The following is a 26221-nucleotide window of genomic DNA, read 5'->3' as shown; positions in this document are numbered from 1 at the left end:
ACGAGAATAACTCAATAAACCACCCCTTTAACCATCTAAAAATACGCAAATGAATAGTTACACCCTTAACACGCTTTATTCCATAAAATAAACACTTTTAGTTACCGACTGACACGAATGATGCGCTTATTTCGAAATAGCTGCAAGCTTGTAAACCATCTAGCGGCACTAAAATGGCAACTGGTTAGCTCCCTACACGACGGCATCTTACTTCTTAAACCTAACAATCGACCGAGTAATACGAAACCCCTTCTTCCCATTTAGACAGTCAGTACCCAACAGACATCAGCGGACACAAAAGCCTCTTTCCATCTATAATACCCCAGTTAAACCAGCACTTTTAAACCAAGTGAATAGACCGGAGGAGACACTGTCTCCCACACAGCGACTCCGTCGGTATGTCAGCCCAAGACTAACAGACGGACGACACCTCTGACTCAAACACAAACCGGTTCTCTCTCTCCCTCGGTACAAACACCTTAACACTTAAAAACCCCCATAGCAGGACAAATTTCACTGCAAATTATTTTAGTTCGAAAGCAGAGAATCGATGTTTAACAACTCTAAGCTCGGAGAGGTGGCGTAACGGTTCGGTGATGTGTGATACGTTGCGAGACTACATGAAACCTCTATCGCCCAACATTTTTTTACACCCTTGTCCGTCGACAAAACGTCGGCAAGCATTCACTCGAACCCATTCTTGGAGCACCAGCCTATGCGCCCAAAGAAGGGAACTCCTCCTCGGTCAAAGTAGGAGCGGCGGGAGTGGCAGCCTTGGGAGCCTCAGCCTTGCGAGGAGCGCGACCACGAGGAGCACGAGCACCACGGGTGTTGGTGTTGCGGGGACCGAAGGTTTGCTCAATCTCAAGAACAACCTTCTTGGGCTTGGAGTCCTTAGACTTCTTGGAACCAGAGGCGGTCTTCTTGACGGAGCTGAAAAGGTCCTCGGGCTCAGTACGCTCAAGCTTGGTAACCTTAGCCCACTTAGCATCGACATCAGCGTCAGTGACGGTACGGCCAACAGGCTTGGCAGTGGACTTCTTCTCGGCAAGGTACTCATCAAGAGTCTTGACGTTGTCCTCCTCCTTGGGAGTAGCGGGGGCAGAACCCTCACCCTCCTCAGGCTCAGCGGAGTCAGCGTTGACCTCAGAGGAGACGGGGTTGCCCCAACCTCTCTCAGTGGCCTTCTTGGTGTCAACTCTGCCAGTAGCGCTGCGGCGATCGAATTGACGACCACGACGAGGACGACCTTGAGGAGCGCCCTCAGTGGGGTGGCTCAAGTTGCTCTCGACAGCCTCGCGACCCTCACGGAAAGCAGCAGCGTTGCCTTGGGGTTGTTGACGGCGAGAAGACTTGCGGGGTTGCTCGGCCTTCTTAGCGACAGTACGCTCACGAGGAGTAGGCTTGGAGGGATCACGCTTCTTGGAAACGGTGGACTTGGCGGTCAACTGACGAGGAGCAGGAGTAGGCTTGGTCTCAGCAGCCGGGGCCTCCGAGGGAGTGTCCTCTCCGAGGAGAGCAAAAAGGTTCTAAGAAAAAGTCAGTTTTCCGGCTCAATCATCACAACATGAGCACAATGAACGGAGCAGACACAGTAGATAAGGTTCCGATGGCAAGAGGATGCCAAAAAACGGCTCAAATTCACCTGGAACCTCAATTCATTCATTTCAGCAAATTGAGCTTCTCAGTGCGCGTTAAAAGACAATCCTGGTCGCTGACGTAAAATGGTACATTTCGGTTGTAATAAACCATCTCTGCTGAGCTGCGCGCGCTCAAATAGTCTCTCTTACCTTGGATGCAACGGACATGTTGGAGCTGGGGAACTTGAGAGTATGCAGTACAGAGGGGGTCAATGCACACTAACATTAGCAGTCACGATCCGCTTAGGGTAGGTTTCCCCGCACCAACGTATTGCTACGCGAAAGAGCGAGCTTTAGCGAGCCATAAGAAGACTTAGCGATATTAGCAGTGCGAGAGAAGAATCAAGTCATTTGCAGTATAAAAGACTTCGATTCGTAGGGCCGTGTTCATATCATGTGTAGACCGGTCGATTGAGAAGGGGGGAGTTCATGAAGTGTGCGTCTAGTCGGAAACAGAAATGGGGTTCACAGAGGATCCGGCGCCAGACGAACGTTTTGAATTCTTTTTGTGTTTGCGTGCAGTTCGCAAAGATGATCCAGCACCGGAAAAGCGATTAGAATCTTCATCCGCTTCATCAGCTTGATTTTTAGGCGGTACGTAGGGATAACCGAAGAAGTACACTCCCAACGGGAGATCAAGCGCAGCAGGCGCACGCTGTTTCGTAACATCAATTTTGGCAACAGGACTTTTCGACTTGGTCCCCTTGCCATTCAATTTTGAGCCGGATCCGTGGGCAGAAAGCGAAGAGCCTTTGGCAACGAGCTCGTCGTAATGAATTCTTTTTGCCATCGTTCCTTCGACACTTGGAGGAACCTTTGATTTAGCCATTTCTTGCTGCTTCCGCTGCATTTCTTGCTCATATCCGACTGGCGGAGCAAAGTCGACGACAAGATCAGTCTCGACGACAGAAATTACTCCTCGACCATCCTCGGGTTTCACTTCGAGAACGGCCAATTTATAGACCTGGTCATTATACAAAATTTCAATTACGTCCCCTTGCGTCAGGGTACTAAAGTCTCGGAGCGCACTTTCCAATACTGCCCGATGGTTTGTTATATCGAGGAAGTTTGACGATTGCGGTTGCAACTTAACAAAGCTTCCCTGTTGAATGTCGGTATTGATGACACGAATAAGATCGCCGGGTTGAACACCCAAAGTACTCATCATCTGCAATGCATGTTAGCGATGTGGACAACCATGGACCAGTATACGGCCGTTAATGGAAAACATACCCAATGCGGTAAATAGACGCGACCTTCATCAGCAATAAACTCGAGGACACCTCCATGGGTTCGTTGACCCGTTTGTTTGTTTTGAAATTCGAACAGCATGGGATAACTGATATTCAAACGAGCTATTCATAGTCAGAGTTAGCTGCTGTTGACACATATCAAGAATATTGATCGTACACAGTTTTTCTAAAGCAGAAGGTGGAAGAATGACTAAACGGACGGCAGGTTAACATCAATCACTCGTCTATGAAGGGGAGACACACCTTTGCCTCCGTAATTCAAGTTTGGCCGCTCTTCACCAGGAAGCATTGCTGTAGGATAGCATCGGTAATATGTATCGAAAGTGAGATTCGCGTTTGAAGCAAATGCATTCTGAAATTGCGGGAACATGGGAAAATCCGCATTACTGTCCGTGAAAAATCCTCGTCCAAACTAATTCAGAGACATATATGAGCAATTGATCCATGAATTTACATTATCGTCAATGTCAGCCGAACACGTACCATAACGACGGCCTACTAGATTATCTTCTATAAAAAAGTTTCTGGTCGTATATGCTGCAAAAATCAACAACTATTTTTCGTTTTTAAGTAGGAAACTTCAATACAGACCGCTCAATTGTAATGTTGTGGTTTGCACTTGGCAAAGCTTATTGAGCTACAACAGCCCTTAGACTCAAACTCACGGTATGCCACGCTCGCAAACCCAAATAACGAACTCTATAGATGGAACGCAATTCTATTCACAAGTAAAACAGAATTTACGTACTGTTATAGTAATAGACAAATCCCAAGTCAAAAGCAGTAGTATAGCGCCTGTAGTAAATAGGATTAATAAGATAAAAGTAGCGAGGAAACGAATTATTGTAGTTGTCTATATATTGGGAAAACAGTAAAGAAACAGGAGCCCAACGACAACCAAGGCAGCAATACAGAACACCGACACGCAGTGCATGACAAGCAGGAAGACTATACGGCTTTTCATAACTTCAAGCGATGAACCAGTCAGTCTTCACGCATTTTTTAAAAGAGGCAGCTAATCTTGAACTCATAGCTGCCCTTGTCATTGTCCATTCGGAAACTGCCTTTTTCTTATACTGGTTTTCATAGAAACAGCACATTGGCTGTATGGAGAACAAAAAAGCATGAACATAGCATGGTAGCAACAAAATAGATACGAGTGTAAGTGTCACAACAACATGTGGAATGTGCAGAAGAATCTGCTCGCTGCAAGAAAGGTACATTATCGGAAGCAGCAGAGATATCAAAAAGAGTGTGAACAACAAAAACAGAAAATTAGAGTATATCAAGAAAGGGAGACACGCATTGCAATAGTGACAACCACCGGGCCGTGAAGTAACACTGCACAGAGGGAGGCCATATTGAACAAATGCGTACACAAACACTCATAGGAATAGGAAAATACGGAACAGCGACAGGACTCCCGGTTCGAGAGAGGAAAAAGAGGTGTTTCAGCAGTTCATCATCATCATACACATCAGCTTCAGTGAACGAAAGGAATAAAGAAAAAAATCGATACCAAAAAAGCGGCCATTACAGACAATTCATCGAAAACGATTTTGGATCAACAAGACATTTTGCTCGCAAGAAATGACATCAGGGAAAATAAACAAACATTCAAAGATCCAAGAACATGCAGAAAAGGGCACGTGCAACTTCGTCTCACACCTGCACGGATTTTCTAACGCCAGATGGAACTCACGTTGGCCAGGGGATTGCCATTCATCTCGGAAAGCGCAGACTTAGTGCGAGCTTTGAACAAGCCAAAGTCTTCGGCGCCAGCAAGATCGTTGTCCAATCCCAGCTGGGCAAGCGAAAGTTCCAACGAAGGAGGAGGAGTCGCAGGCGCACTTTGAATGCCCTGAACCACATGTTCCTGCATAAAACGAGACGCAATGGGGTTGTGGGCAGAGATGGAGCGCATACGAGGGGAAGGCGGCTGTGACTGAGAAGTAGTCGTAGTAGTCGTGGAATGCTTCGCAGGAGAGGACACAACGAGCTTGCATGTTTCGCCATTAGGAACGGCATAGTACTCAAGGTCGAGATGCAGACAGAACACGCGAATGATGTTCAGCATACGTGTATCTTCAGAACCAGCTTCCAACACAAGCTCGCGCGCAGGGGGGCGCTGATTCATGAAAAGGAGAATACGTGTATAGACCTCGAGTGTCGCGGGATCGTTCATATCCAAACCGTAAGCAGAAAAATTGTAGCAGTACTGTTTCGTTTGCTGTTGCTTTCTGCGCTCTTCGGCAACCCGTTTTTTTCCGCGCTCCAATTTTTCACGCTCTGCAGCGGGCAATTGTCGCTTCCATTCCACACGAAGACGACGTCCGTTTATTTCGTAGCCATTCAAAGCTTGAACAACGGCCCGAGCCTCCTCAGGCATGTAAAAGTTCGCAAAAGCCAGACCACGGAACACACCGTTGTCGTAATGGTAATTGAATGCATAAGGCTTGGGAATACCAAGCTTCTTAAAACACTCGATCAACGAATCTTTCTCCAACGAGAAGGGAATATTCTTGATGACAATGGCAGTAGGAATCGTGTCTTCGGTAGGCTGAGGCACGGGAGTAGTTGATGCCACACTCGTGTTGGAAGATGGATTAGCTCCAACTCCCTCGTTGTTAGCTTCGTTGCCTGACAGCTTATTTTGCAAGGAGGAAGTATTGGAATCGCTGCTGTTCAACAGCGATGCCAGATTCTCAGAAGCAGTCAGGCCTCCGCTCATCACATTTGAACCTCCCATGTCGCCCAAAGAAGGCGGATTCTCACTTAATGGTGTCACTGGTGTACTATTTCCCAGACCACTGGGAGCATCACCTCCAAATCCACCTAACCCACCAGACCATTTGGAGTGCAGCAAGTTGAACTTTTTCCCTCCAACTCTTGGAGAACCAATTGCCTGAAGTTTCGGTGACTGCATAGGAGATTGCATTCGAGAAAGAGAAGCCAAGTTATTGGCTTTTTTCGGTGCAGAAGATCCGTTCCCAGCAAAGCGACCATTGTCTCCATGCAACTTCCAGCTTAAAAGGTCATCATTCAAATCCATGTTGGCGTATCAAAAAATTAAATTTCTGCGACTAGGCCAAAATCCACCTCAGTATGTTCCAAAGATGCTGTTTACAGCGAATATTCAATCAATCAAACACCAAGGCCCATTTACCCCTACTCAGAGTACCGTCACAGCTTTTAATAGTAATGGGAAAGCGCTGAATTCGCAGAGCTTGGTGGTGGATATTTCTCATAGAAGAAGTGGCGGCGATACGAAGGGCAGTGTATTGTTGAGGAGTGCGGTAGCGTTCGATAACATTCGTTATATACTTTAATGTTGTACCGCATGCAGCGCTATTACCAATCTAGAAAGTATAACGCGATACGGTAAACGGAATAACAAACTTTACCGAGATGGTGCACATTGTAACGGAATGCAGTGAGTACTAGTGTGTCCGAGGATAATCACCGAGCACCTCCGCAACTCCGTCGCTGTACCGAAACCGTCCTAAGCGAATCGTACGCTGCCATCTTGCGGTGGAGTCCTGAAGCGACGCCTTCTGGATTCGTCCCAATCACAGCTCGAGTAGGCTGAAAGACGAACACACAAAGAACTTGCATTTTCTTCCCCCTTTCTGCCTACTAGTCGGGACTTCTTTGTTCGTATCATTTTGATGACATCACTTAAAAGCTTATTTGGGTGACCGGCCCCACCCTTCCCTTAGGACAACACCACGGACACTGGTCTCCCAAACCTCTCCTCTGCAAACCACTCACGTCTCATTACGGCAGTGGGAAACGCTCTCATTTTTCTCAATTTCCGTTCAATAGTCGGTTGTTGAGTGTATCTAGTTGTTCCTTTCGTTTGATTTACCGTTGTTAGCATGAGAGAAGTTATTTCCGTTCACGTTGGCCAGGCAGGTGTTCAAATTGGTAACGGTATGTAACAATTCGGATGAGAGCTGTTCCAAGGGCTCACTCCATGCTCTTTTACGCTGAAACGGTGCTCTAACTCGACCTCTAGCTTGCTGGGAGCTGTATTGTCTCGAACACGGTATCGGACCCGATGGTTATCTTCAAGAAAAAGCTATTGCACAATCCGCCGGTGGACCTCGCGACGATGGTTTCTCTACGTTCTTTTCAGAGACCGGACAGGGCAAGTTCGTGCCCCGGAGTATTTATGTGGATCTCGAGCCGAATGTGATCGATCAAGTTCGTACGGGTACTTACCGTGATCTGTTCCATCCTGAACAGCTCATGTCGGGCAAGGAAGACGCCTCGAACAACTATGCCCGTGGTCACTACACCGTGGGCAAGGAGATGATTGATGGTGTAATGGACCGCATCCGCCGCATGGCTGACAGCTGTGCTGGTCTGCAGGGATTCCTCATGTTCCACTCGTTCGGCGGTGGTACTGGTGCTGGTTTGGGTGCTCTTTTGCTTGAACGTCTGTCTACCGAGTACGGTAAGAAGTCGAAGTTGCAATTCTCCGTCTACCCGGCTCCTCAAATCAGTACCTCCGTGGTAGAGCCCTACAACTCTGTGCTCACGACCCATGCTACCTTGGACCACTCTGATTGTACCTTTATGGTGGACAACGAGGCTTGTTACGACATTTGCCGTCGCAACTTGGACATTGAGCGTCCTTCTTACGAAAATTTGAACCGTCTGGTTGCTCAGGTGGTTTCTTCCATTACTGCTTCACTGCGCTTCGCTGGCAGCTTGAACGTTGATCTTAATGAGTTCCAAACGAACTTGGTTCCCTACCCTCGCATTCACTTCCCCCTCGTCACGTATGCTCCAATTGTCAGCGCCGCCAAGGCTTTCCACGAGGCCAACAGTGTCCAGGAAATCACCAATCAATGCTTTGAGCCCTACAACCAGATGGTCAAGTGTGATCCTCGCACTGGCCGCTACATGGCTACCTGTCTGTTGTATCGTGGTGACGTGATTTCCCGCGACGTGCAAGCCGCTGTTTCCAACATTAAGGCCAAGCGTACCATTCAGTTCGTGGACTGGTGTCCCACTGGTTTCAAGATTGGTATCTGCTACCAACCTCCTCAACATGTTCCCAATGGGGACATGGCCAAGGTTAACCGTGCCGTTTGCATGTTGTCTAATACCACTTCTATTGCTGAGGCTTGGTCCAGATTGGATCACAAGTTTGACCTCATGTACAGCAAGCGTGCCTTCGTTCACTGGTACGTTGGTGAGGGTATGGAAGAAGGTGAGTTTTCCGAGGCCCGTGAAGACTTGGCTGCCTTGGAGAAGGATTATGAGGAAGTTGGTCAAGACTCCATGGACAATGAGATGTACGATGCCGATGCTGTTGAGTATTAAGTGCCGGCACATTGAAGGTGCTTGCACTCCATCGTTGCTGATGCTGCTTTACAAACTTTCTCGTTGGTATACATCTGTGCACACGTTTACGAGTGCACGACGTTTATTTTGACGGAACTTGTCTAGGGGTGCTTAGCTTCCTACTATACCCTCATCCTTCTGGTGGGCCGATACCCAAACTACTGCCCCCTGCTGGTTTCCATACCGCTGCCATTATTAAGCTGAGACATTGATGGGGCGTTGAAAGAAAGAAAGAAACACCTTCATTTGTAATCATCTTTTAAACACGCGACAGCATTCACTTTATGTGCAAGGCTGCTCTTGGCATGCTTATGGTATTTATATAGATATATTTTTCATAATGACTTATTACAATCTTTGCAATTCTATATACCATTGGCTTTTTCATTATACATTTCCTCTGTCACTGTCCTTTTTGTCGTATGCGATGATTGTCCTGCTTTTTGTTGCTAACAATGTAAGCAACAATTACGCGTTCATATGCAGGTACATTGCATCCTTTTACAGTACTAATTCGTAAGCAAACATAAATGAAGATAATATTAGTAGTTTCCCTTTTCCCCTTTTTAAATTTTCCTAAAACAATGCTCATCAAACGTAAATTGCCAGATGACAATTTAACCATAAAGATTTAAATCATGAAACAACAAGTTCTATCGTCAACGAACAAAAATTGGTTTGCTCAATGAAACCGTCACAGCCCAAAGATGACTGAACATCGACAAAACAAATTAGACGCCTGAAACACACTCATACAACCTTTGGTATTGAAACCAGGAAAGATTACACATCAAGCACTCACGCTTGACTTCCGTTTCTTTCGGATCGGATTCGGAATTAAGGTTTCTAGAGTGTCCGTATCAATGTCATTCTGTTGTTGAGGATGAACAGCGCCATTACTAAGCTGTGGCTGCATAGACGATGATACTTTAAGCGGCGGAAAGGTAGTAGGCTGGCTGCTACCGTACATCTGGGTAGATGAATCATGTTCGGAATGATCCATGTTCGAAATGGTAGTGAATTCGTCGAAAACGGGATTGTTGTCACGGAATACATCATCATTCGCACCCAAGAGCGACTCGATAGCGGCAGGTGATTGCGATGGGAAGTTTGTTGTCGAAGGTGAAGTAGAAAATATGACATCGGGATCAGGAGCTGTCTCATCGAGGGGAATACCTAGCATATCAGCCAAGGCTTGAATATTCTGGTCTTGTTTAGCAATCCCGTCCGATAAACTGCGGAACCGCTCTTGGTCAGCAGCGTAGTCTGGATGACTCATAGCGATGCTTCGAGCATCGCTGGCACGGAAATTATTAGGATTGTAATTACCAAAGTCAAGTGCAGAGGGAAAGGCGAGAGACGTGTCGCCATTCCGTGCAGTTGCTGATTTAGGTAAATCTTCATCGTTACAAAACTCGGGCGTCACGGGGTTTGATGATGAAGGTACGTTGTTCTGCAAGTCAGAGTCCCGCGTTCCGTAAGGGAACAAAGATCTGAGGTTGTTCGGTACAGAAACAATACCAGGATCCACAGGCTTTATTGACGAATCCTGGAGATACACCTCGTTTGGAGTCTCTTCTGTTGCTGGCGGATCGGTGGGCATGGAGAGCGAGTCAAAAACGGCAGAACCATTCGCAAGGTTTGATGGATTTCCAGGAGGACGATACGAAGCCATGCCTTCCTCTGAGTTTGACAAAAGCGGCGAGACGTGAGCAGATCGAAGCTTTGACGATATTAAGCTTCCAGAATTAGCAATGTTCGAAACATCAGCACCAACTTCTTTTTTATTAACATTCAACAAGTCGGATGAGCTAGCGCTAGAGGCGATTGTGGAGAGCGAAACATTCGAGTTAGATACGCTACGGCGCTGTGGCGTATCTCTTTCAACTTGAGGCGATGCGGTGTGCTTCGAAGCAGTGGATAAATTACTGGGAGAGTGTTTGGACATAGAAGACGGGACTTTAGCCTCTAAGAGAAGCCGACGGTTCTTAGGTAAGACTTGGGTAGTTGGTTTTGGTTTTCCTTCTAAGTATACACTTGCAAGAAACCGCAGTATCTTGTCTATCGTTTCCTGATGCCTACGTTGACGCTCCTTGTTCTCCAAGTTTTCCTGCCATAAAATTGTGTTGTCAAGGCGAATTCGATGTAGTTCATTTGACAAGACCGCCTGACTTTCTTTAATGTTTTGCAGCTCCGCCATGATATTCGACAGGTCAAGAGAAGAAGACGTAGTTTCTTCCGAAGGTTGAGCACCTCCTTTCTTACGCGTTACCAGGCAAAGAAGCTCAGGCTGGTCACGAAGAAAGTTGGGATTAGAAAACTCCAACAACTCGTTCGGACTGTCTGACTGCAATACTCCTTGCTGAATATGCGGCACCTTGTGGAATCCATACATGTTGAGCTGACGCACAAAACTAGAGAAATTTTTATGCTTGAAATATCGAGGTAAAACTGTCTTGGCAAAATCTTCATGTCCCAAAACGAGAAAAGAATCCCCACGTTCGCTCCAACAGATTAGATTGTTCGTAGATGGCTCATTCACCATGTTGTACAACTTGTTACTGAACTGGTTCACCCTTCTTGTTTGCGGCAAAGTAGACGAACTCGTAATAAGAGCAGATGCGTTATTCGGCGTCAAAACGCTAGACGATTGCGAGTAGGAACGAGGAACGCTTCGTTCACGGTCGGAATCTTGTGGCTGTTGCAATTGCGGAAGATGCGACTGCTGGCCTTGAACAATTGTCGACTGTTTCCCATTCAACGTGTTTATTCCGCTTAATATGGGTCCTCCAGAAACGTCTGTATTGCGCAAAACAGCTCTTTCCTGCATTAGCAGGTTATCAGTTCCTTGGTTCACCATAGGGTTGTAACTTTGACAATTCCTTGTAAACGTTCAGTATCGCCCAAATATCCAGCGTACGTCGGTCTACGCTTATAAACAACACTCTATTTAACACGTCCGGTGTATTTGAGTTGTTTTGGTTGCAAATGTAGTTTCCTAATTTTTTCCGTTGAGGAGTGGGTGAGGTGTCAATGAGAATCGAAGGTCGCGGAGATCATTACACGAAAAAAGATTCATAGCCAAATATGACTATAGAAAAAGCAGGACGTAGTCCTTATTAGCTGAAGTGATTGTACTAACTCGAAACTCTACAAAGTTGGTAAATAAAGGGCCTCTAAAAGGCTTCTGAAAAATGTCAAAAATTTCGAGTAGATGTCGGGTTAGAAATACTGATTAGACGCTCTTGAAAGCATCAACATTGAAGAATCCGATCACTCTATACGGATGGATGTAGTAGCGAGGAAGTTGGAATGAATAACTTTCAACATAGCTTCATTTCACGCTTCACTGGAGAAAGAACTCGATATAAAAAGCACGGGTCATCATCAGAGATACAGTTTAAAAATACAGAATATGAGTATGACGAGAAGAAAGAGAAATCGTAACAAAAAACACGAACAACGTTTTGATAGCATGAGCGGATTTGAATAGAGAGATGGGAATCCATTATAACAGCTAGGATGCTGAACCATATTAATAACACACTGGGGAACAGGTCAATCTCCCGGAGACAGATGGATGTAAATGGGGTTGGGGCTGAAGGAATAATCGACAAATTGGGTCCATCGGCTAAGTCTCTACTTGTCGTCGTAAAAAGTTCATGGGCAACCATTATGAACGATGATTGTCACCCTCTAGCCGGTCTTCAAGCTCCCCATCGTGACCCGTGACAACGTTGGCCAGTGTTTGAAGAGACGCGCATGTTGAATACATCGTAGAAGGGGGAAACGGATAAGGAGGTAACATGTGACCATGCATTTCACGGCTTGGCATTGTCGTAGCCACAGAAACACGGCCTCTCGAAAGGAGGTGCAATTCAGTAGCTCCCTCGTGAATTGTGCTGTCAATTAGTGGAACTGACGCCCTGTGCGCTAACGAATGAGCAAGAGTCGTTTCAGTCTCATTCAGAACGGACGCGTTATTTACGTTATACGAGGATAGGTCTGCTAAAGCCTGGGCGGCATCTTCCTCTTGTAGACGATTGGGGAATAGTGAAGAACTTTCCATTGCACTTCGAGAAGGCGTCGGAGGAAGCGCGCTTGTTGGTGTAGACTGCTGCGGTAGTATAGGAGATTCGTTCTCATGGATGCCTGATGGCACGGCAGCAGGTGAGAGTCCAGCTGTTTTTACGGCAACCTGCGATCCCTTTCGTCTGGAACGCGTTCTAGGAGAAGAAGCTACTGAGGTGCGCTTCAAAGGTGTATATGGTTGGGTGGGTTCGGAATAAGGTTCTGGTGTACTGCTTGTAATATCAGGTTCTGAAATATGCTCCGCCCGTGATAAAGAAGGTGATGCATTCGCACGTTTCTTTTTTGTATGCAGTCTTCTAGTTTCGGCAGTTGCATGTTCTGCTTCCTCGATATCAACCATGAGAGACGAGCCTTTCGTTTTTTGCTTTCCTTTACGAGAACTTAATGCGGACTTCTTCCTACGGCGCCCGCTTGTACGCGAGTTTGGATTGATTTCCCGGTAATTTATCTGCCGTTTTGTTCGATAATAATGCAGCACACATTCTTGAAAGGTCTTCCCCGGCACGTCATTCGCAATGTCGCCAAAACTTTTGCCGTGCTTGGCAAAAGATTGGCAATACAATTCATGCTGTTCCGGTGTCCAAATACTTTCAGGATTAGATAGCTGTTGGTATGCAAACCACGTACGAAGTCGCCTATTTTCATCAAGAAACGCTTGGAACGGCCGATTAGACCAATCGAGGTCCATGTCTGGAATCTGCGCAGTTCCAGGATGTTCTTTGGCAGATGAAAGTTGTCGTTCCTTTTGCTCCAAACTCGCTAAGATTTCCATAAACTCGGCTTCAGAACGAACAATGTCACCAGCCGAAAAGTTGTTGAATACTTTCCGTGTGCTTCTATTTGCCAACGGGTCATCCGATTTCTTGTGTTCCTTAGCATGTTCGCTTTCAGCTAACTTTTCCAGAAGCTCGTTGTTGGAATCCCATGTGTGTCTAAGCCCATTTTGTACATAACTCAGCTGTCGTGTTTTATCCATTAATTGTTGCTGACGACGTCGTAGAACGGCACCAAATCGTTTGGCATTCTTTGCAAAGGACAATTGGTTCGCAGAGTAAAAGTCTAAATGGTCAAACGTCGTCGGAACAGATGTAGCTCTTGCAGAAAGCCCCCGAGAAACCGTATCTGACAATGTTGGTTGCAACTCTTTAACGTCCTCGTCCATTTCAACGGTCATTCGGTCAGAATCTGCTGGAGACGGCGACCGTGACACTTCTATATCTGTTTCATCTTCAGAAATGACGGATTTGGGATTGTCTTTGGCATCGGGAAGTTGTTCCAACTTGACGATCGCAGGGTCCTCCAACGGGAGAGTTGGCAGCTCGCGTATCCTCTCGTTTTCACCAGACATAGACCGGACGTTTACATAAACGTTAATAAGAGAGCGGTATTGAACTTTAACCAACAGAAAATCCAACAATTCCCTTTCAGAAAATCGAATTTTAGAAGTGGTGGTTGGCAGGTGTTTGCAGCCGTGTTGGAACTAAGCGATGAAGAAAAGTGCGTTTTTATGGGCATGTTGAGTGTGTAAACGACTCCTTTGTAGATATTATGCGACTCTTAGGTATTAAGAAAGGCATGCTCACGCACAATCAAAAATCGTTGCTCTACGGAAATTGTGCGTGTGACTACAATACTCAAAGTTCATAACAAACAACACAGTGCCCACATGCGTCTACGAAACCGAGTTTGTTGCACAGTTTGGTTTGCTATTTAATACATTATTTACTGACCTTTTCAGTAACCTTTGTTTCCCAATTTTTGATCCAATCCAGAAACCATTTCTGGAAGGTATCTTCCTTTTCAGCAGCAACTTGTGCCAGCTTCCGAGCAGACTTGTCGAAATCAATCATTTGGGTGTCAGTATCATCACTGTCCATTTGAATTTGAGCGACAAGATAATCGGCTGTGGACGAAACGCCTTGAGCAGCCTCATACAGTGAATCCAGGTATTTTGGTTCAGATGACTCAACGAGTCGCCGCTTTCCAGTAGCCTTGAACAAAATTCTGCAAGACGAAATGGCGTTCTGCACGAGTTTTCCAAGCTCGAGCTGTTTCGTTGTGCGAGGGGATTCTTCAGGAGCTGAAGTATCCTTCTTGTCCTGTTCATTCTCACTTTCGCTATCACTATCCAAAAGATCCCAGTCATCTTCATCCTCACCATCAATCCAGTCTTGTAAGTCGCTAGACGCATCTTCTAACAGACTCTCCATCTCTTTCCACTCACTTTGAAGAGCGGTGACCAAACCCTGTCCCAAGGCCGTCATTCGTTCGCATGATTCCCACAACATACCGGTTGAAACAAGTCGCCCACGAACTTTCCATTCCTCCGTTATATGACCAAGCTCGCAAGGAGAGACGCTACGAAGGAAGGCTTCCATACCGAGTAGAATGCGTTCGGCATATTGAGCAACTTTGTTGTGCATATAGTGTCCATAGACAGATTCGGATACAGCTTCAACGCACACAACAAGAGGAGCGACGATGTTCGCCATGTCTTCAGTGTATTTATACAAGGCGTCTTCCGTAATCGGCGGACGAGCAGCGACAGCAAGGCGTGTGGTATAAGAATGTATCATCTGGGCGACTTCTGAAGCAAACTTTAAAGGATCCTCTGCTCTCATGGCTTCATTGAGGTCCAAAGATCTTACGGAGCGCAATTTCTCCCGCGCTTGAACGATGCTGTGAACGACATCGTTCAACTTATCAACAACGTTATTTGATTCTAAAAAAACCGTTAGTTAATACTTAAATGGGTGTTGAACAGCAAACCTTTATCCTCAGAGACTGTCATGGTCAAAATTGACAAAAATATATAAATTCGTCCACAGAGTGTGGATGTTTGGAGGTTTCTTGGCCAGGAATGACCTGGTGGATAACAGAGCAGTTTACAAAAAAATAGAGCCAAATCGACACAAGAATGAATAGAATGAATAGATTAATACTCGTAGAACTTTAGTTGCTTCGTTCTTTGATAAGGATGTGATTTAATTTCTTTCAGGTTAAGAGAAATTCAGATTACTTGAATATTAGTAATAAAATAGAATAGCAAAAGTAACAAACTAGGTCTAACAAGGCCTTATTTGCCTCATTACACTCCATTATACAACAATCTACACATCTATGCGTTACCTTTCGTACGACACTATTTACAGCTAAGTATATACCGAAACAAACAAGCATTAACAGCTGAAGCCCAAAGTGTTGTAGATCTTCTTTGCGTTAAGTAACTAACTTAGAGAACATACATTTCCTTTTACAAATGTATGGAATTACTGGTCGGAAAGCTCAAAGTTCCTTTGACTGTTTGAGAATTGTTCAACCACATAGCCCAAAAATTTGTTGAGAATTACCACGAGAATCTATTTTTAACAGAACATCCCACCACCTGCTATCCATAACGCCTACCTAGTTCGTCCCCCTACTGCTTCTTTGCTCAAAGCTGTATGCTTGGGGAGGCAACAAACCCCCACTGACACGTCTTTGGTGTAGTGTTATCCCCCCACCATCCACGCAGTAAATTCCAAATATACATCGTAATTCACCGCACTCGCTCCTCTCCTAACCCCAATGACTGCTACAAAGGAGGAATCCAAAAAAGTGCTGGAATGGCTTCGTTCCCAGAAGGACAATAAGGTTTGAGAAGAGAAACGACTAGTACCTGACAAATTGATGTAGATCTGCTTTGATTGCGGCTCAAAGAACCCAACATGGAGTTCAGCTACTTTTGGACTATTTATTTGCCTAGATTGCAGTGCTGTTCATCGTAACATGGGTGTCCACATATCTTTTGTCCGGTATGTTATATTAGGAGATTCATATCTTATGTTTCTTACCGCTTTTTTGTGGAATTTGTTGCTGACTTAGTTTTTAGTTCGACAGTTTTGGATAGTTGGTCGTATAGCCAACTGCGAATTATGAGAGTCGGTGGCAATGGCAACGCCAAACGGTATTTCAAGGAACACGGCGGACTTGCTTCTCTGAATTCCAAGGATCCTACTGTGAAGTACACATCTCGGGCAGCCAAGTCTTACAAGGAAGAGCTGAAACGTTTGGCAAAGGAAGACGAAATTCAACACCCAGATATTCTTGACTTTGCTGTCGCTTCGGCCGCTGGAGCCGCGGCGTCTTCTACTCCTGCTGATGATGACGACGATTTTTTTGCTGCTTGGGACAAACCCGCTATTGCTAAGCCTAGCAGTTCTTCATCTGCAGCACGCACAAGCAATGATCCAGAACCTTCCTCAACTGCTAGTGCGGCTCCTGTGAACTTGTTAGACGATATTCCGGCTGCACCGAGTGAAGACAGTGTTGCCTTGTCTTCTACTGCCCCTTCCACCGGAGTAAAGACTACACCTTCGGCAATCCCCGCTCGTTCTGTGCAATCCTCGCGGTCTTCCAAGCTTCGCTCCAACGCCTCTAGCTCAAGAACCAAAAACAGAAAGCTGGGAGTGAAGCGTTTAGATGTTGATGCCGACTTTGACGAGTTTGAGAAGGCGTTCTCCTCCTCACCTGCCGAAAAAGCTTCTGCTCCCCAAGAAAAAGCAAAGGGTTCAGTTGCAAAGCCTTCAGTGGTTGCCGACTCTCTCAAATCGAAGATGGCAACTGCTTCGACCGCGTCCAAGAAGACGACCACGAAACAAGAAAAGCATTCTACTGCCCCCGGCTTTTCTCGTGCTTCCAGCACAGACTCTTCCAAGTCTGGTTCCGTTGCCCAACTCGATGCCAGCTTTTCTCGCTTAGGTTTCGGTCAATTTGCTGCTGCCGCAAAGGCTCGTGCACAGGCTCAGGCCAAGGCTCGTGAGCTGAAGAAAAAGGAAGCAGAGGTTACCACGTTTGCCCGTGAGCGGTTTGCTTCCCAAAAGGCTATTTCTTCCGACCAATACTTTGGTCGTGGCTCTTACGACCCTGAAGCAGAAAAAGAGGCCCAAGAGCGTTTGGCTTCGTTTTCCAACGCCAATGCTATTTCTTCCAAGCAGTACTTTGGCGAGCCGGAAAATGAGAGTGACGAGGAGCTTGGCGGCAACAATGAACAAGAGTTCGTGAACAGTGAATTTTTCCGCCAAGTTGCCGAGACTACTGTAAAAGATTTAGAAAACCTGAAAGACAGCCTACAACATGGCGCTGAAAAATTCCAAGGCTTTCTTCAAAATCTTAGTTCTCGGTACGACTTTTGAAATGCATAATCATGTCTTTAGAATTCCGTCACACATACTCACACACTCTCACATCTTCACACATCCAGTTCCTTTACTTTTGCAACGGTTTAAGCACTTGTACTATTTCTCTATTTAGTTGAAGGAACTGGGAGGCAACCCCTTGAACAGTTACAGCATTCCTTTGTACTCGCTATTGATCCTACCAACGTGTTTGCCTTCCCGATCTCCGTTGAACTGTTGAATTGTTTCGTTTCCCATTGCTGGCGTCTTGTATTCAACCACATTCATAAATTCCTACTTGACTGCGTAGACCAGCGAGTGATTCGAAATACAGTAAGGTTTAATTCATGTGATGCTATCGATGTACCTCAAAAATCGACCCCTCCCAGTCTAACATGGTGCCGCGGATTAAAGCGTTCGCCTCAAACTTCCGGAATATCAAGGCTCGTCATTACGAGCTACGGTATCGTAACTTTTTAATAACATACACGCACAAAGTTACTCTACTATCGTTTAGGTGTATTGAACAAGTTGTTTACTACTGGTAACTTAGTCTTCTTATTTCATTTATAACACTCCTTCTTAGCATAGTTCTTCGTTGAATGACGAGACTTAGTTCTCACCTGTTTTTGGTTCGCTGACCTTGTTTGTTTACACTAGTCAATACTACTACCATTCTCAGCTTATTTCAAGTGTCCCACCCTTCCCTTAGACAACTCGTGAAATCGCACCTCCCCAGAACAACAATCCCACCTAGACGTTGCAGGAGCAAAATCCATCAATTCATCACTAAAACCGTTGTATTTTGTTGGATACATTGTGTGATTTAGTGCTTAGAGGAATCTAATACCTGCCTGTTTTGGTCGACGATTGATTTTGGATGATGTTTTTGTACTAGACAGTGAGCTCAGTTCACAATGCCTTCTTCAAGCTCTAGAAATGTGCGTTTCGCGTGTAATATAAGGTTTCTAATACGTGTAGGACATGCTTTTAAAGTTTGTCCAGTCCGCTGAATTTACAGCCCGACTGTGTGTTGCCTATTTATCTTTGTACCCTAATCATATTGGGATACATCACTTTCTTTGTGAGAAACTCGGAACGTAAGTGTGTGATGTTCTTCAGCGAGGTTTACTCCTCTTTATTGCCTTGATTCTTTTTGTTTTGAGTTACCAGCTAACGTCTACAGATTCCCTTATTATGAAATAGAATTTTACCTTCCGCAATTGATGTAAGACCTTCGCTCCGCTCTGACATTCATGGGCTTAATCTAGAGCCCTATTGTCACTTTATGCAAATAAGTAAATTCGCTAACACGCTTTGCTCTCAGTCATCTCGTTCTCAACATTACGTCCGAAAGTGTCGCTTTGGAAGAATTTATTATTCGACAATGTGAACTTAACACACAATGTTCGCTTATAACCTTTTGGTACTTGCAAGCATACATGTCGGATTTGAGTCTTCATCCTCACACTCGCGCCTTCCGTGTATGCAAGCGTATGTTTAATCAGCTTCAAATTTTGGTCTTCATGTCCTCGTCCGTCCTTCAGGATCAACAGAAAATGCTTGAAAATGTGTACCCGGCTTCCATCTTTGCTGGTGTGGCTAATGGGCGGGATTGTTATGCCGGAGCTCACTAAAAAAATGGCCCCCCAGTAGCAATTGCACAAGGGCCGTAAGGCCAAGGCACTATGATGACGATGACACAAGCTCCATCTCCACTCAAAAGAATCTTCATCCGTTACACGTTATTCCCTTCGACATTTCGCGTCCCTCCTTACCAAAGTTTTCCAGCTCATCCTCTAATGTGGCATTACATCCTCGCGTCCAAAGTTTGGTCCGCACCCAGTCGCACCAATCTATCAATTTCCTGTCGTTAGAAGAGCAGCACCGTATCTTACGTGCCAATTATTTTCAACAGGAGACACAGTTTCTATATGCATTACAAGACATCTCCATTCGTTTAATTATCGTTCCTCGTGAAGCTCGACTCTCAGCTCTTCGCGCAGAACTTGCGTTGTTGAATAACAAACTTCCTGCTGATGTTAATATTCCCATAATGCGAACTTACTCCAATGAGGTGAGTCATCGCGTTGTAAGAATTGATGCTAAAGAAGCAACCGTCCTGAATTCAGCGGAACGGGTACCATTCCTGGTTACAATTGAAGTCCTTAATGCCGACTTGTCTCTGCAACCGAACACTCGGAAGAACAAAGCTAAGGTGCAAAAGTTACTTTCACAAAAACGACAGGTGAAACGCTATTTTGACCTTTTTGACAATGAGGGTTCATCTTCTCCGGAAATTGATGTTGGAGGTGGTGATTCCTCTGAATCAGACGACGAATACGGTGATTTGGGTATGTCTCCTATGTTTAATGTCCTACCTCAGGCATCTACCTTTCCGCTAAATTGCATCGGCAAAGAATTGTGGTTGCACGATTCTACTTTCCAGAAGAACAACTTGACCCCTACCAGAGTTGAGGAGGAGGACGGCAGCAAGCGGACATTCACCTTGCCAATGAGAAAATCTCTAATGTGACGGCTCGAATGCGTGCTGCGGCTGTCATGCTTGCCCAGTTAGACTCAACAGGTGCCAAACGTCCCAAGAGCGAAACGGATGCAATTCGTCATGGAATTATTGAGGAAATGAGAAAATTGGAAGAAGAACGTCTAAATGAGTCTTCTGTGGCTTATCCTAATAACATTGACCTGAGTCTTATTGACAACGCACATCCGCAGCTTTCCTCCAAGACAGAACGCAAAGGTGACCGTGAAGATCCGAGTGCAGCGATGTTCGCCGAAGACTGGTCTGTAAAAAAGGAACGTATCCGCCGCTCATCCCCCTATGGTCACTTGCCCAACTGGGATCTAATCAGTGTTATTGTCAAAACGGGAGCAGACTTACGCCAGGAGACATTTGCATGTCAACTCATTTCTGTTTTCCAGAACGTATGGGCTGCATGCAATGAGAAGGTTTGGGTTCGCTCCATAAAGATTTTGGTGACTGGTGACAACAGCGGCCTTGTTGAAACGATTACGAACGCAATCAGTATTCACTCAATTAAAAAGAACCTTACTCGCCAGAAAGCTAACGAGGCTATCATGAGGGGTCATGAACCACCTCGTGAGGTTGCTTCTCTTAAGGAGTACTTTATTCGACAGTTTGGTCCGGAGGACACAGAATCCTATAGAAAGGCCCAAACAAACTTCATTCAATCTTTGGTTGCATACAGCGTGGTCTCGTATGTGTTGCAATTGAAGGATCGTCACAACGGAAATATTCTGATTGACACTGACGGGGTCACGTTGTGCATATTGATTTTGGGGTTTTCTACTCACAAATACACCGGGAAAAATGTTGGTTTTGAAAGTGCCCCTTTAACTGACACTGGATTATGTAGAGATTATTGGTGACCGTTTCGACGAATTCGGTGACCTTATGAAGAGTGCCTTCAAGTCAATGCGCAAAGAAGCGAACCAACTGTCTTTGCTCGTTGAGGTTATGCAAAAGCACTCCAGCATGCCCTGTTTCAGTGGTCGTGAAAGTGCTAGCACTCTAATGATGAATCGCTTTCAACCCCAAATGAGCGATGCGGAAATTGATGTGTTTGTGGATCAACTTATCCAAAAATCAAACAATAGTGTTTGGACTCGTCTTTACGACCTCTTTCAAAATTTGACCAACGGTATCTACTAGAAACAACGCTCCTCAAGCTTCAGACACCTATCAAAAGCCATGGAAGCTGTTAACGGATTTTCCCCTTTTTGTTTTCCTGAGCGTGAAACCGTTTTTTGCTTCCCTCATCCACATGTTCGCAAACGTTCGCCCCATATACATTCGCATCCATGATTGCATGAGATCATTCATGAACACTTATTCAGACATACACACTAAGAGAAGGACTTGTGGCATCAAGCTATCCATTTTGTCTTCTTTTCCTTAATGATGCATTGCAATCTCGTACGTTAGACGACAAAAGCTACTGTTTTCTCTGTACTCGTTTTTATGTCTCTTTCTCGACTGTTTTTTCTTCACGTCCCTTCTTATGATAGTGTGTTCGTTCGTTGCCCTCCTCATTCATGTCTCTATAGCCTTCTAAACATCCGTTGACAACTTCTACTGAAATAGAAATGAATTTCCATTACTATTTATTAAGTCAATTGTATATATTATATCTTTTGTATTACTGTACGAATACGGGTCCGTTTAATGGCTTCGCTAAGATAATAGTATTTAAGGTTTGTCGGCCGTAGCTTTATCGCCTCTCAAATTTACTTTTGGCGAATCAACGCACTAAAATTTATCTCGTCTAAAACTCAAAGTTTATCTTAGCTATTATGATTTGTCAAGCAAATTTGACCACATGGTGGATTCTAAAGCTGAGAACCACGACTACATTTGTCCTCAGCAGTGCAGCTAACCTTACAGTCGTTTTCTTTACTGCCTCTGTATTCTCAATTTCAACTTTGATACAACTCAAAAGGTTGTAAGAATTGGTTTTAACTTAATTAATACAACAAAACCCCATTTCTGGGCTTTAAGAAACTATTACCTACCAAGCTGCTGCTAGTTCGTATTATCGAGCGACTATTGCTGCCCTTCTTCGAAGGTTGAGACGTCTCATTAGTCCACCTGCTGTAGTTGTGTGTCTATGCAAGAAGATGGTTGAATTTGCGAAAAACTTGTTTGGGTTTTCAAGAGGCCGGAGCTCGAACAAGAAACTGTCAGTTTCTGGAGATGAGAAGAACGACAAGAGCTCAAAGAAAAGCTCTACAGCCGGTTCTGGAGCTGTTAGTGAAAGTTCAAATACTTCTTGCCCAAGAAACCAGGAAGATTCGGCAGACACAGATCAGCCCGACGATTCTACAGCACAAGCTTCTCAACAAGAGAGTCAGCTTCAGCGCGGGATCGGAGGTTTGCAACCACAACGTACGAACTCTGAGTACTATCCGAAGGCGGAACAAAAAGTAATTGGGACGTTGAAGGTTCGTTTGGAATCGCTTCAAGCTGGTAAAGATACACCTTCTTTGGAGGTTGAACTTCTCAACCAAAATTCAGACTTTTATGGGGTGTTTGATTATGACTCTGCTTCGTTTCCAACTCCTAGTATGTGTGTTAGTCACATTCGGACGAATGCGGCCATCAGCATTCCCACCCGTGAATCTCGTTCAAACAGTCGTTCATCTTCAGCGTTGGGTGTTCGAACTGTTGCCTCAAAATCTGGTGCTGGATCACCTGCGTCTCCGATGGATTTTCATGCAGTCTTTGACGTCGCTGCCGACAAGGAGATGAAGCTAATTATTTATGATAAAGCAAACAACAATTGTCGTGTCGCTCAATGCCAGTTTATTCCTCCATTTGCAGCTGGGAGTGCTGCTACACGCGTTCTCGAATTACAGATGACAGAACCGTACAAGCGGCTTCACGGACTCACTGCCAAAGTGTACTTCTATTGTCAACAAAACTTGAAGCACTCGTACAGTCCTGATGATTTCCAAGTGCTCAAACTGCTGGGAAAAGGCACGTTTGGTCAAGTCTATCTTGTTTGTAAGAAGGACACGAAACGCATTTACGCCATGAAGGTTTTGTCGAAGAAGCTCATCGTTCGTCGAAAGGAGGTTGCACACACTGTCGGTGAGCGTAACATTCTTGTCCGTACCTCGTTGAGCTATTCTCCTTTCATTGTCGGGCTTAAATTCTCTTTTCAGACGCCTTCTGATCTTTACCTTGTAACTGATTATATGGCTGGTGGTGAACTGTTTTGGCATCTTCAAAAGGCCGTGCGTTTTCCCGAAGACAGAGCCAAATTTTATACTGCCGAGTTGCTGCTGGCTTTACAGGAATTGCATTCGCATGGAATTGTTTACCGTGACTTAAAGCCGGAGAACATTCTCCTGGATGTTAAGGGTCACATTGCTTTGTGTGACTTTGGACTCTCAAAAGCTAATCTCTCTGTCGGTACTACTACCCGCACTTTCTGCGGCACGACTGATTACCTTGCTCCTGAGGTCATTCTTGATGAGAAGGGATACACGATGATGGTCGATTTCTGGTCTCTGGGCGTCCTGCTGTACGAGATGACTTGCGGATGGAGTCCATTTTATGCGGATGACACACAACAGCTTTATCGCAACATTGTGTTTGGAAAAGTCCGTTTTCCTCGAGGCGTACTTTCACCAGAGGCACGGGACTTTATTAAGCAGTTACTGAACCGAAATCCGGAGCTCAGACTTGGAGCTAAGGGAGATGCTGCCGAGGTAAAACAACATCCGTTCTTTAGAGGTATTGATTGGGATGCACTTGCGCAGAAACGTGTTCAGCCACCGTTCAGACCTGAGGTCTCTAATGAAAGCGATGTCTCGAACTTCGACACAGAGTTCACGAGCACAAATGTGACAAGTCGCAATCTAATTACGGAAGATGACATGTCAAATTCTGTACCGCTTTCTTCTACGATTCAAAATGGGTTTAAGGGATTCACGTATGTAAACGATAGCTCTCTGGATGAGAGAATGCAACAACTCCATTCTGCTTCTCCCGTGCCGCCTTCGCATTCTAACCATGCTGACGGTGACGTTTCAATGGAGGAAGTAGCACAAGAGCCTGATGACGAGGAAATGTTTCTTGGCCAGTATGAGCCTTAGTGCGGTGCAGGGTATACTTAATTACGTGTCACAATTTGATACGAGAACTTACTCCAAGTGCTACCAGTGCATAGTCAGTATGCATGCAAAATAATCTGGTGCACATAATGCAAACGCTTGCACGCGCTTCTCATCTCAAACGCTCTCTAAAATCAGGGCACACATTTTCTTACGCTTCACCTTTTAAGTATCTGTTCCTTTATACCCACTCGGACTAAAGCGCTGGTTGCATTGCTATGTTTCTTTTTCGTTATTTTGGATTTCCATTTTGGGGTTGTTACATCTGTTTTTTTTTCTACTTTTCCTTTTTGCACATTTGTGTTGGGTTAAATGTTCTTTTTTCCTAGACTGCTGTACTGCAGTTCGGAACCATGTGTGTTATTTTATCTTTCCTCCAGCTACGGTTTGTCTATCCCTTTTCCGAACAAACTATTTATTCTTCGTAATATCCTGTTTTCTTCAACGCAGGTTTAATAGTGGTCTCTCCGAATTGTTTTCAGCATTATATTTTAGCTTGCTTTGTCCGTGCAGCCATTTTAATGCTCGCTGTTTTCATGGATGGCTGCTTTGGACTCCAGCACCGGTTGCAGTTTTAATGTTCAAGTTACAAAGAAAGGCGTAAGAAAATGTTTATATTGAGAAATGCGCTGTCATTAGTTTCTGTTTTGTGTGTACCAGATGAGACGTCGTAGTGCAATTATTTGCCGTTTGAAGGACGATGCAGTTTTTTTCGTCTCGCTCTGTATTCTAGTAAATACGGGTATCACGGATTTGAAGAATAATAATAATCATATACACTCTTCTACAAATAGTATGTGCTACACAGCTTTCGGGACACTAACTCTTCTTGAATTATTGAATACGTTGTTTCCAATGATCCTTCGCCAGCTATTCCTCGCTACAATATGGTATTCCCCAGTATATGATTTACCGTACTGCACATCAACACACAGTTTTTTTTGGTGGTGAGTTTTACCACCAAGGAAGGCTTCCTTCGAGTAGGCCGCCAGACGACCTCTGCAACTGCCAACACCTTTAAGACAAAAAAACTGTCGTAGAACGCTGCTGGGAGGATGCGGTACGTAGAGACATTAGATACTATTTTTCGTACACCGTACTAATACTCTGTTCTAGGATTCACACGTGTTATTTCTGCTCCGGGCCAGTTTACCCTGGTCATGGTATTATGTTCGTCCGAAACGACGCGAAAGAGTTTCGGTTTTGCCGCAGTAAATGCCACAAAAACTTTAAGATGAAGCGTAATCCCAGAAAGGTATGTCTGAGGGAAGGCTTTGTGCTACTTTTGCGATCAGCACACCCTTTTTTCGCGTCAAAAAGACACTCCATTGCTAACTTGCTTCGTTAAGGTCGCTTGGACAAAGGCCTACCGTAAGGCTCACGGCAAGGAAATGGTGTATGATCAATCTCTGGCCATCACTGCTGCTCGTCGTAATGTCCCTGTTCGCTACGACAGAAACCTCGTTGCTACTACTCTGAAGGCTATGAAACGCGTAACCGAGGTGCATTCCAAGAGAGAACGTCTCTTCTTCAAAAAGAGAATGGCCGGAAAACGCGACCAAGAAGTTCGCGAAGCTCAACGTCTCGTGCAACAAAATGTTCCTCAGTTCGCCGAGGCCGTCGAGGAAGAAGAAAAGATGGACGAAGTTCCTCAAATTCTCGCCGAACCCGAAGAGATGGAACAAACCACTACTGCTGCTCCCGGCAAGGTACCGGTTTTGGTTTCGACGAAAAAACGCAAAAACAAGAACGCTGCTTCAGGTTCCTCCGCTATGGACCTGGATTAGTTGTGTCTCGAATCTCACTTGGCTGTTTATTGGGAATTTTTGGTACATTCAGTAATGCAATTGTCTTCCGGTAGGGTATAATCAAATGTGGCGGTAGCTGTAAGTTGAATTGCTAAGACGGTGATGATGTGAATGGATTGTAATGTTGCAGTGATGCCAAGTAACCTTCTAAGGATTAGAAAAATCGCTACAAAAAGCGTTTCTTGTTTCCTGTTTCTCGCTTCGTTGTTTTGATTCTTTGTTTTGTGATCTTCGTATGGACCCTGTAGATCATGTGT

The 26221-nt window shown here is 45.0% G+C and overlaps 11 protein-coding genes across 11 annotated transcripts; 5 read left to right on the top strand and 6 right to left on the bottom strand.

Moving 5' to 3' along the window:
- Positions 1–531: 531 nt before the first annotated feature.
- On the bottom strand, positions 532–1849 carry SJAG_04383 (serpine1 like protein). Its single transcript, XM_002175457.2, has 2 exons — positions 1791–1849; positions 532–1529 (listed from the first exon to the last, which is right to left on the bottom strand). The coding sequence occupies exons 1-2, from the start codon at positions 1806–1808 to the stop codon at positions 714–716; spliced, it is 834 nt and encodes a 277-aa protein (XP_002175493.2). The 5' UTR covers positions 1809–1849; the 3' UTR covers positions 532–713.
- A 101-nt stretch (positions 1850–1950) lies between these two features.
- Positions 1951–3400, bottom strand: SJAG_04384 (Cdc48-Ufd1-Npl4 complex component Ufd1). Its single transcript, XM_002175458.2, has 4 exons — positions 3137–3400; positions 3051–3083; positions 2874–2995; positions 1951–2808 (listed from the first exon to the last, which is right to left on the bottom strand). The coding sequence occupies exons 1-4, from the start codon at positions 3261–3263 to the stop codon at positions 2083–2085; spliced, it is 1008 nt and encodes a 335-aa protein (XP_002175494.1). The 5' UTR covers positions 3264–3400; the 3' UTR covers positions 1951–2082.
- Positions 3401–3698: 298 nt separating this feature from the next.
- On the bottom strand, positions 3699–6171 carry SJAG_04385 (RNA-binding protein Cip1). The gene has a single exon (XM_002175459.2). The coding sequence runs from the start codon at positions 5943–5945 to the stop codon at positions 4575–4577; it is 1371 nt and encodes a 456-aa protein (XP_002175495.1). The 5' UTR covers positions 5946–6171; the 3' UTR covers positions 3699–4574.
- A 435-nt stretch (positions 6172–6606) lies between these two features.
- Positions 6607–8811, top strand: SJAG_04387 (tubulin alpha 1). Its single transcript, XM_002175460.2, has 2 exons — positions 6607–6826; positions 6912–8811. The coding sequence occupies exons 1-2, from the start codon at positions 6772–6774 to the stop codon at positions 8225–8227; spliced, it is 1371 nt and encodes a 456-aa protein (XP_002175496.1). The 5' UTR covers positions 6607–6771; the 3' UTR covers positions 8228–8811.
- SJAG_04388 (transcription factor Hsf1) lies at positions 8598–11311 on the bottom strand. The gene has a single exon (XM_002175461.2). It carries the CDS (start codon positions 11106–11108, stop codon positions 9039–9041), a length of 2070 nt encoding a protein of 689 aa, XP_002175497.2. The 5' UTR covers positions 11109–11311; the 3' UTR covers positions 8598–9038.
- SJAG_04389 (Set3 complex subunit Snt1) lies at positions 11246–14016 on the bottom strand. Its single transcript, XM_002175462.2, has one exon. The coding sequence runs from the start codon at positions 13686–13688 to the stop codon at positions 11922–11924; it is 1767 nt and encodes a 588-aa protein (XP_002175498.1). The 5' UTR covers positions 13689–14016; the 3' UTR covers positions 11246–11921.
- Positions 14017–14025: 9 nt separating this feature from the next.
- On the bottom strand, positions 14026–15338 carry SJAG_04390 (fungal protein). The gene is made up of 2 exons (XM_002175463.2): positions 15110–15338; positions 14026–15062 (listed from the first exon to the last, which is right to left on the bottom strand). Exons 1-2 carry the CDS (start codon positions 15129–15131, stop codon positions 14059–14061), a joined length of 1026 nt encoding a protein of 341 aa, XP_002175499.1. The 5' UTR covers positions 15132–15338; the 3' UTR covers positions 14026–14058.
- Positions 15339–15453: 115 nt separating this feature from the next.
- On the top strand, positions 15454–17737 carry SJAG_04391 (ARF GTPase activating protein). The gene is made up of 3 exons (XM_002175464.2): positions 15454–15973; positions 16016–16134; positions 16212–17737. Exons 1-3 carry the CDS (start codon positions 15908–15910, stop codon positions 17512–17514), a joined length of 1488 nt encoding a protein of 495 aa, XP_002175500.1. The 5' UTR covers positions 15454–15907; the 3' UTR covers positions 17515–17737.
- A 485-nt stretch (positions 17738–18222) lies between these two features.
- SJAG_05330 (phosphatidylinositol kinase Pik1) lies at positions 18223–21647 on the top strand. The gene is made up of 4 exons (XM_002175465.2): positions 18223–18437; positions 18478–18596; positions 18683–18724; positions 18824–21647. The coding sequence occupies exon 4, from the start codon at positions 20041–20043 to the stop codon at positions 20905–20907; it is 867 nt and encodes a 288-aa protein (XP_002175501.2). The 5' UTR covers positions 18223–18437; positions 18478–18596; positions 18683–18724; positions 18824–20040; the 3' UTR covers positions 20908–21647.
- A 227-nt stretch (positions 21648–21874) lies between these two features.
- SJAG_04394 (AGC/AKT protein kinase Sck2) lies at positions 21875–25026 on the top strand. The gene has a single exon (XM_002175466.2). The coding sequence runs from the start codon at positions 22156–22158 to the stop codon at positions 24136–24138; it is 1983 nt and encodes a 660-aa protein (XP_002175502.1). The 5' UTR covers positions 21875–22155; the 3' UTR covers positions 24139–25026.
- Positions 25027–25125: 99 nt separating this feature from the next.
- On the top strand, positions 25126–26061 carry SJAG_04395 (ribosome biogenesis protein RLP24). The gene is made up of 3 exons (XM_002175467.2): positions 25126–25216; positions 25273–25411; positions 25506–26061. The coding sequence occupies exons 1-3, from the start codon at positions 25212–25214 to the stop codon at positions 25941–25943; spliced, it is 582 nt and encodes a 193-aa protein (XP_002175503.1). The 5' UTR covers positions 25126–25211; the 3' UTR covers positions 25944–26061.
- Positions 26062–26221: the final 160 nt, after the last annotated feature.

This window comes from Schizosaccharomyces japonicus (assembly GCF_000149845.2).
Source record: "Schizosaccharomyces japonicus yFS275 unplaced genomic scaffold supercont5.2, whole genome shotgun sequence".
Lineage (NCBI taxonomy): Eukaryota > Fungi > Ascomycota > Schizosaccharomycetes > Schizosaccharomycetales > Schizosaccharomycetaceae > Schizosaccharomyces > Schizosaccharomyces japonicus.
The sequence above is the reverse complement of the archived record's forward strand: the minus strand, read 5'-3'. Positions and strand labels throughout refer to the sequence as shown.

Excerpts from the sequence above, each read along its gene's own strand:
- SJAG_04384 (XM_002175458.2), bottom strand. The coding sequence starts at position 3,263 with ATGTTCCCGCAATTTCAGAATGCATTTGCTTCAAACGCGAATCTCACT. Across the intron at positions 3,084-3,136 it reads CTTGAATTACGGAGGCAAAG|TCATTCTTCCACCTTCTGCT; the intron begins GTGTGTCTCCCC and ends CCGTCCGTTTAG. Across the intron at positions 2,809-2,873 it reads GCGTCTATTTACCGCATTGG|ATGATGAGTACTTTGGGTGT; the intron begins GTATGTTTTCCA and ends CATGCATTGCAG.
- SJAG_04385 (XM_002175459.2), bottom strand. The coding sequence starts at position 5,945 with ATGGATTTGAATGATGACCTTTTAAGCTGGAAGTTGCATGGAGACAAT.
- SJAG_04387 (XM_002175460.2), top strand. The coding sequence starts at position 6,772 with ATGAGAGAAGTTATTTCCGTTCACGTTGGCCAGGCAGGTGTTCAAATT. Across the intron at positions 6,827-6,911 it reads AGGTGTTCAAATTGGTAACG|CTTGCTGGGAGCTGTATTGT; the intron begins GTATGTAACAAT and ends CTCGACCTCTAG.
- SJAG_04388 (XM_002175461.2), bottom strand. The coding sequence starts at position 11,108 with ATGGTGAACCAAGGAACTGATAACCTGCTAATGCAGGAAAGAGCTGTT.
- SJAG_04389 (XM_002175462.2), bottom strand. The coding sequence starts at position 13,688 with ATGTCTGGTGAAAACGAGAGGATACGCGAGCTGCCAACTCTCCCGTTG.
- SJAG_04390 (XM_002175463.2), bottom strand. The coding sequence starts at position 15,131 with ATGACAGTCTCTGAGGATAAAG. Across the intron at positions 15,063-15,109 it reads GACAGTCTCTGAGGATAAAG|AATCAAATAACGTTGTTGAT; the intron begins GTTTGCTGTTCA and ends CGGTTTTTTTAG.
- SJAG_04391 (XM_002175464.2), top strand. The coding sequence starts at position 15,908 with ATGACTGCTACAAAGGAGGAATCCAAAAAAGTGCTGGAATGGCTTCGT. Across the intron at positions 15,974-16,015 it reads GTTCCCAGAAGGACAATAAG|ATCTGCTTTGATTGCGGCTC; the intron begins GTTTGAGAAGAG and ends AAATTGATGTAG. Across the intron at positions 16,135-16,211 it reads GTCCACATATCTTTTGTCCG|TTCGACAGTTTTGGATAGTT; the intron begins GTATGTTATATT and ends CTTAGTTTTTAG.
- SJAG_05330 (XM_002175465.2), top strand. The coding sequence starts at position 20,041 with ATGCGTGCTGCGGCTGTCATGCTTGCCCAGTTAGACTCAACAGGTGCC.
- SJAG_04394 (XM_002175466.2), top strand. The coding sequence starts at position 22,156 with ATGGTTGAATTTGCGAAAAACTTGTTTGGGTTTTCAAGAGGCCGGAGC.
- SJAG_04395 (XM_002175467.2), top strand. Across the intron at positions 25,412-25,505 it reads TGAAGCGTAATCCCAGAAAG|GTCGCTTGGACAAAGGCCTA; the intron begins GTATGTCTGAGG and ends TGCTTCGTTAAG.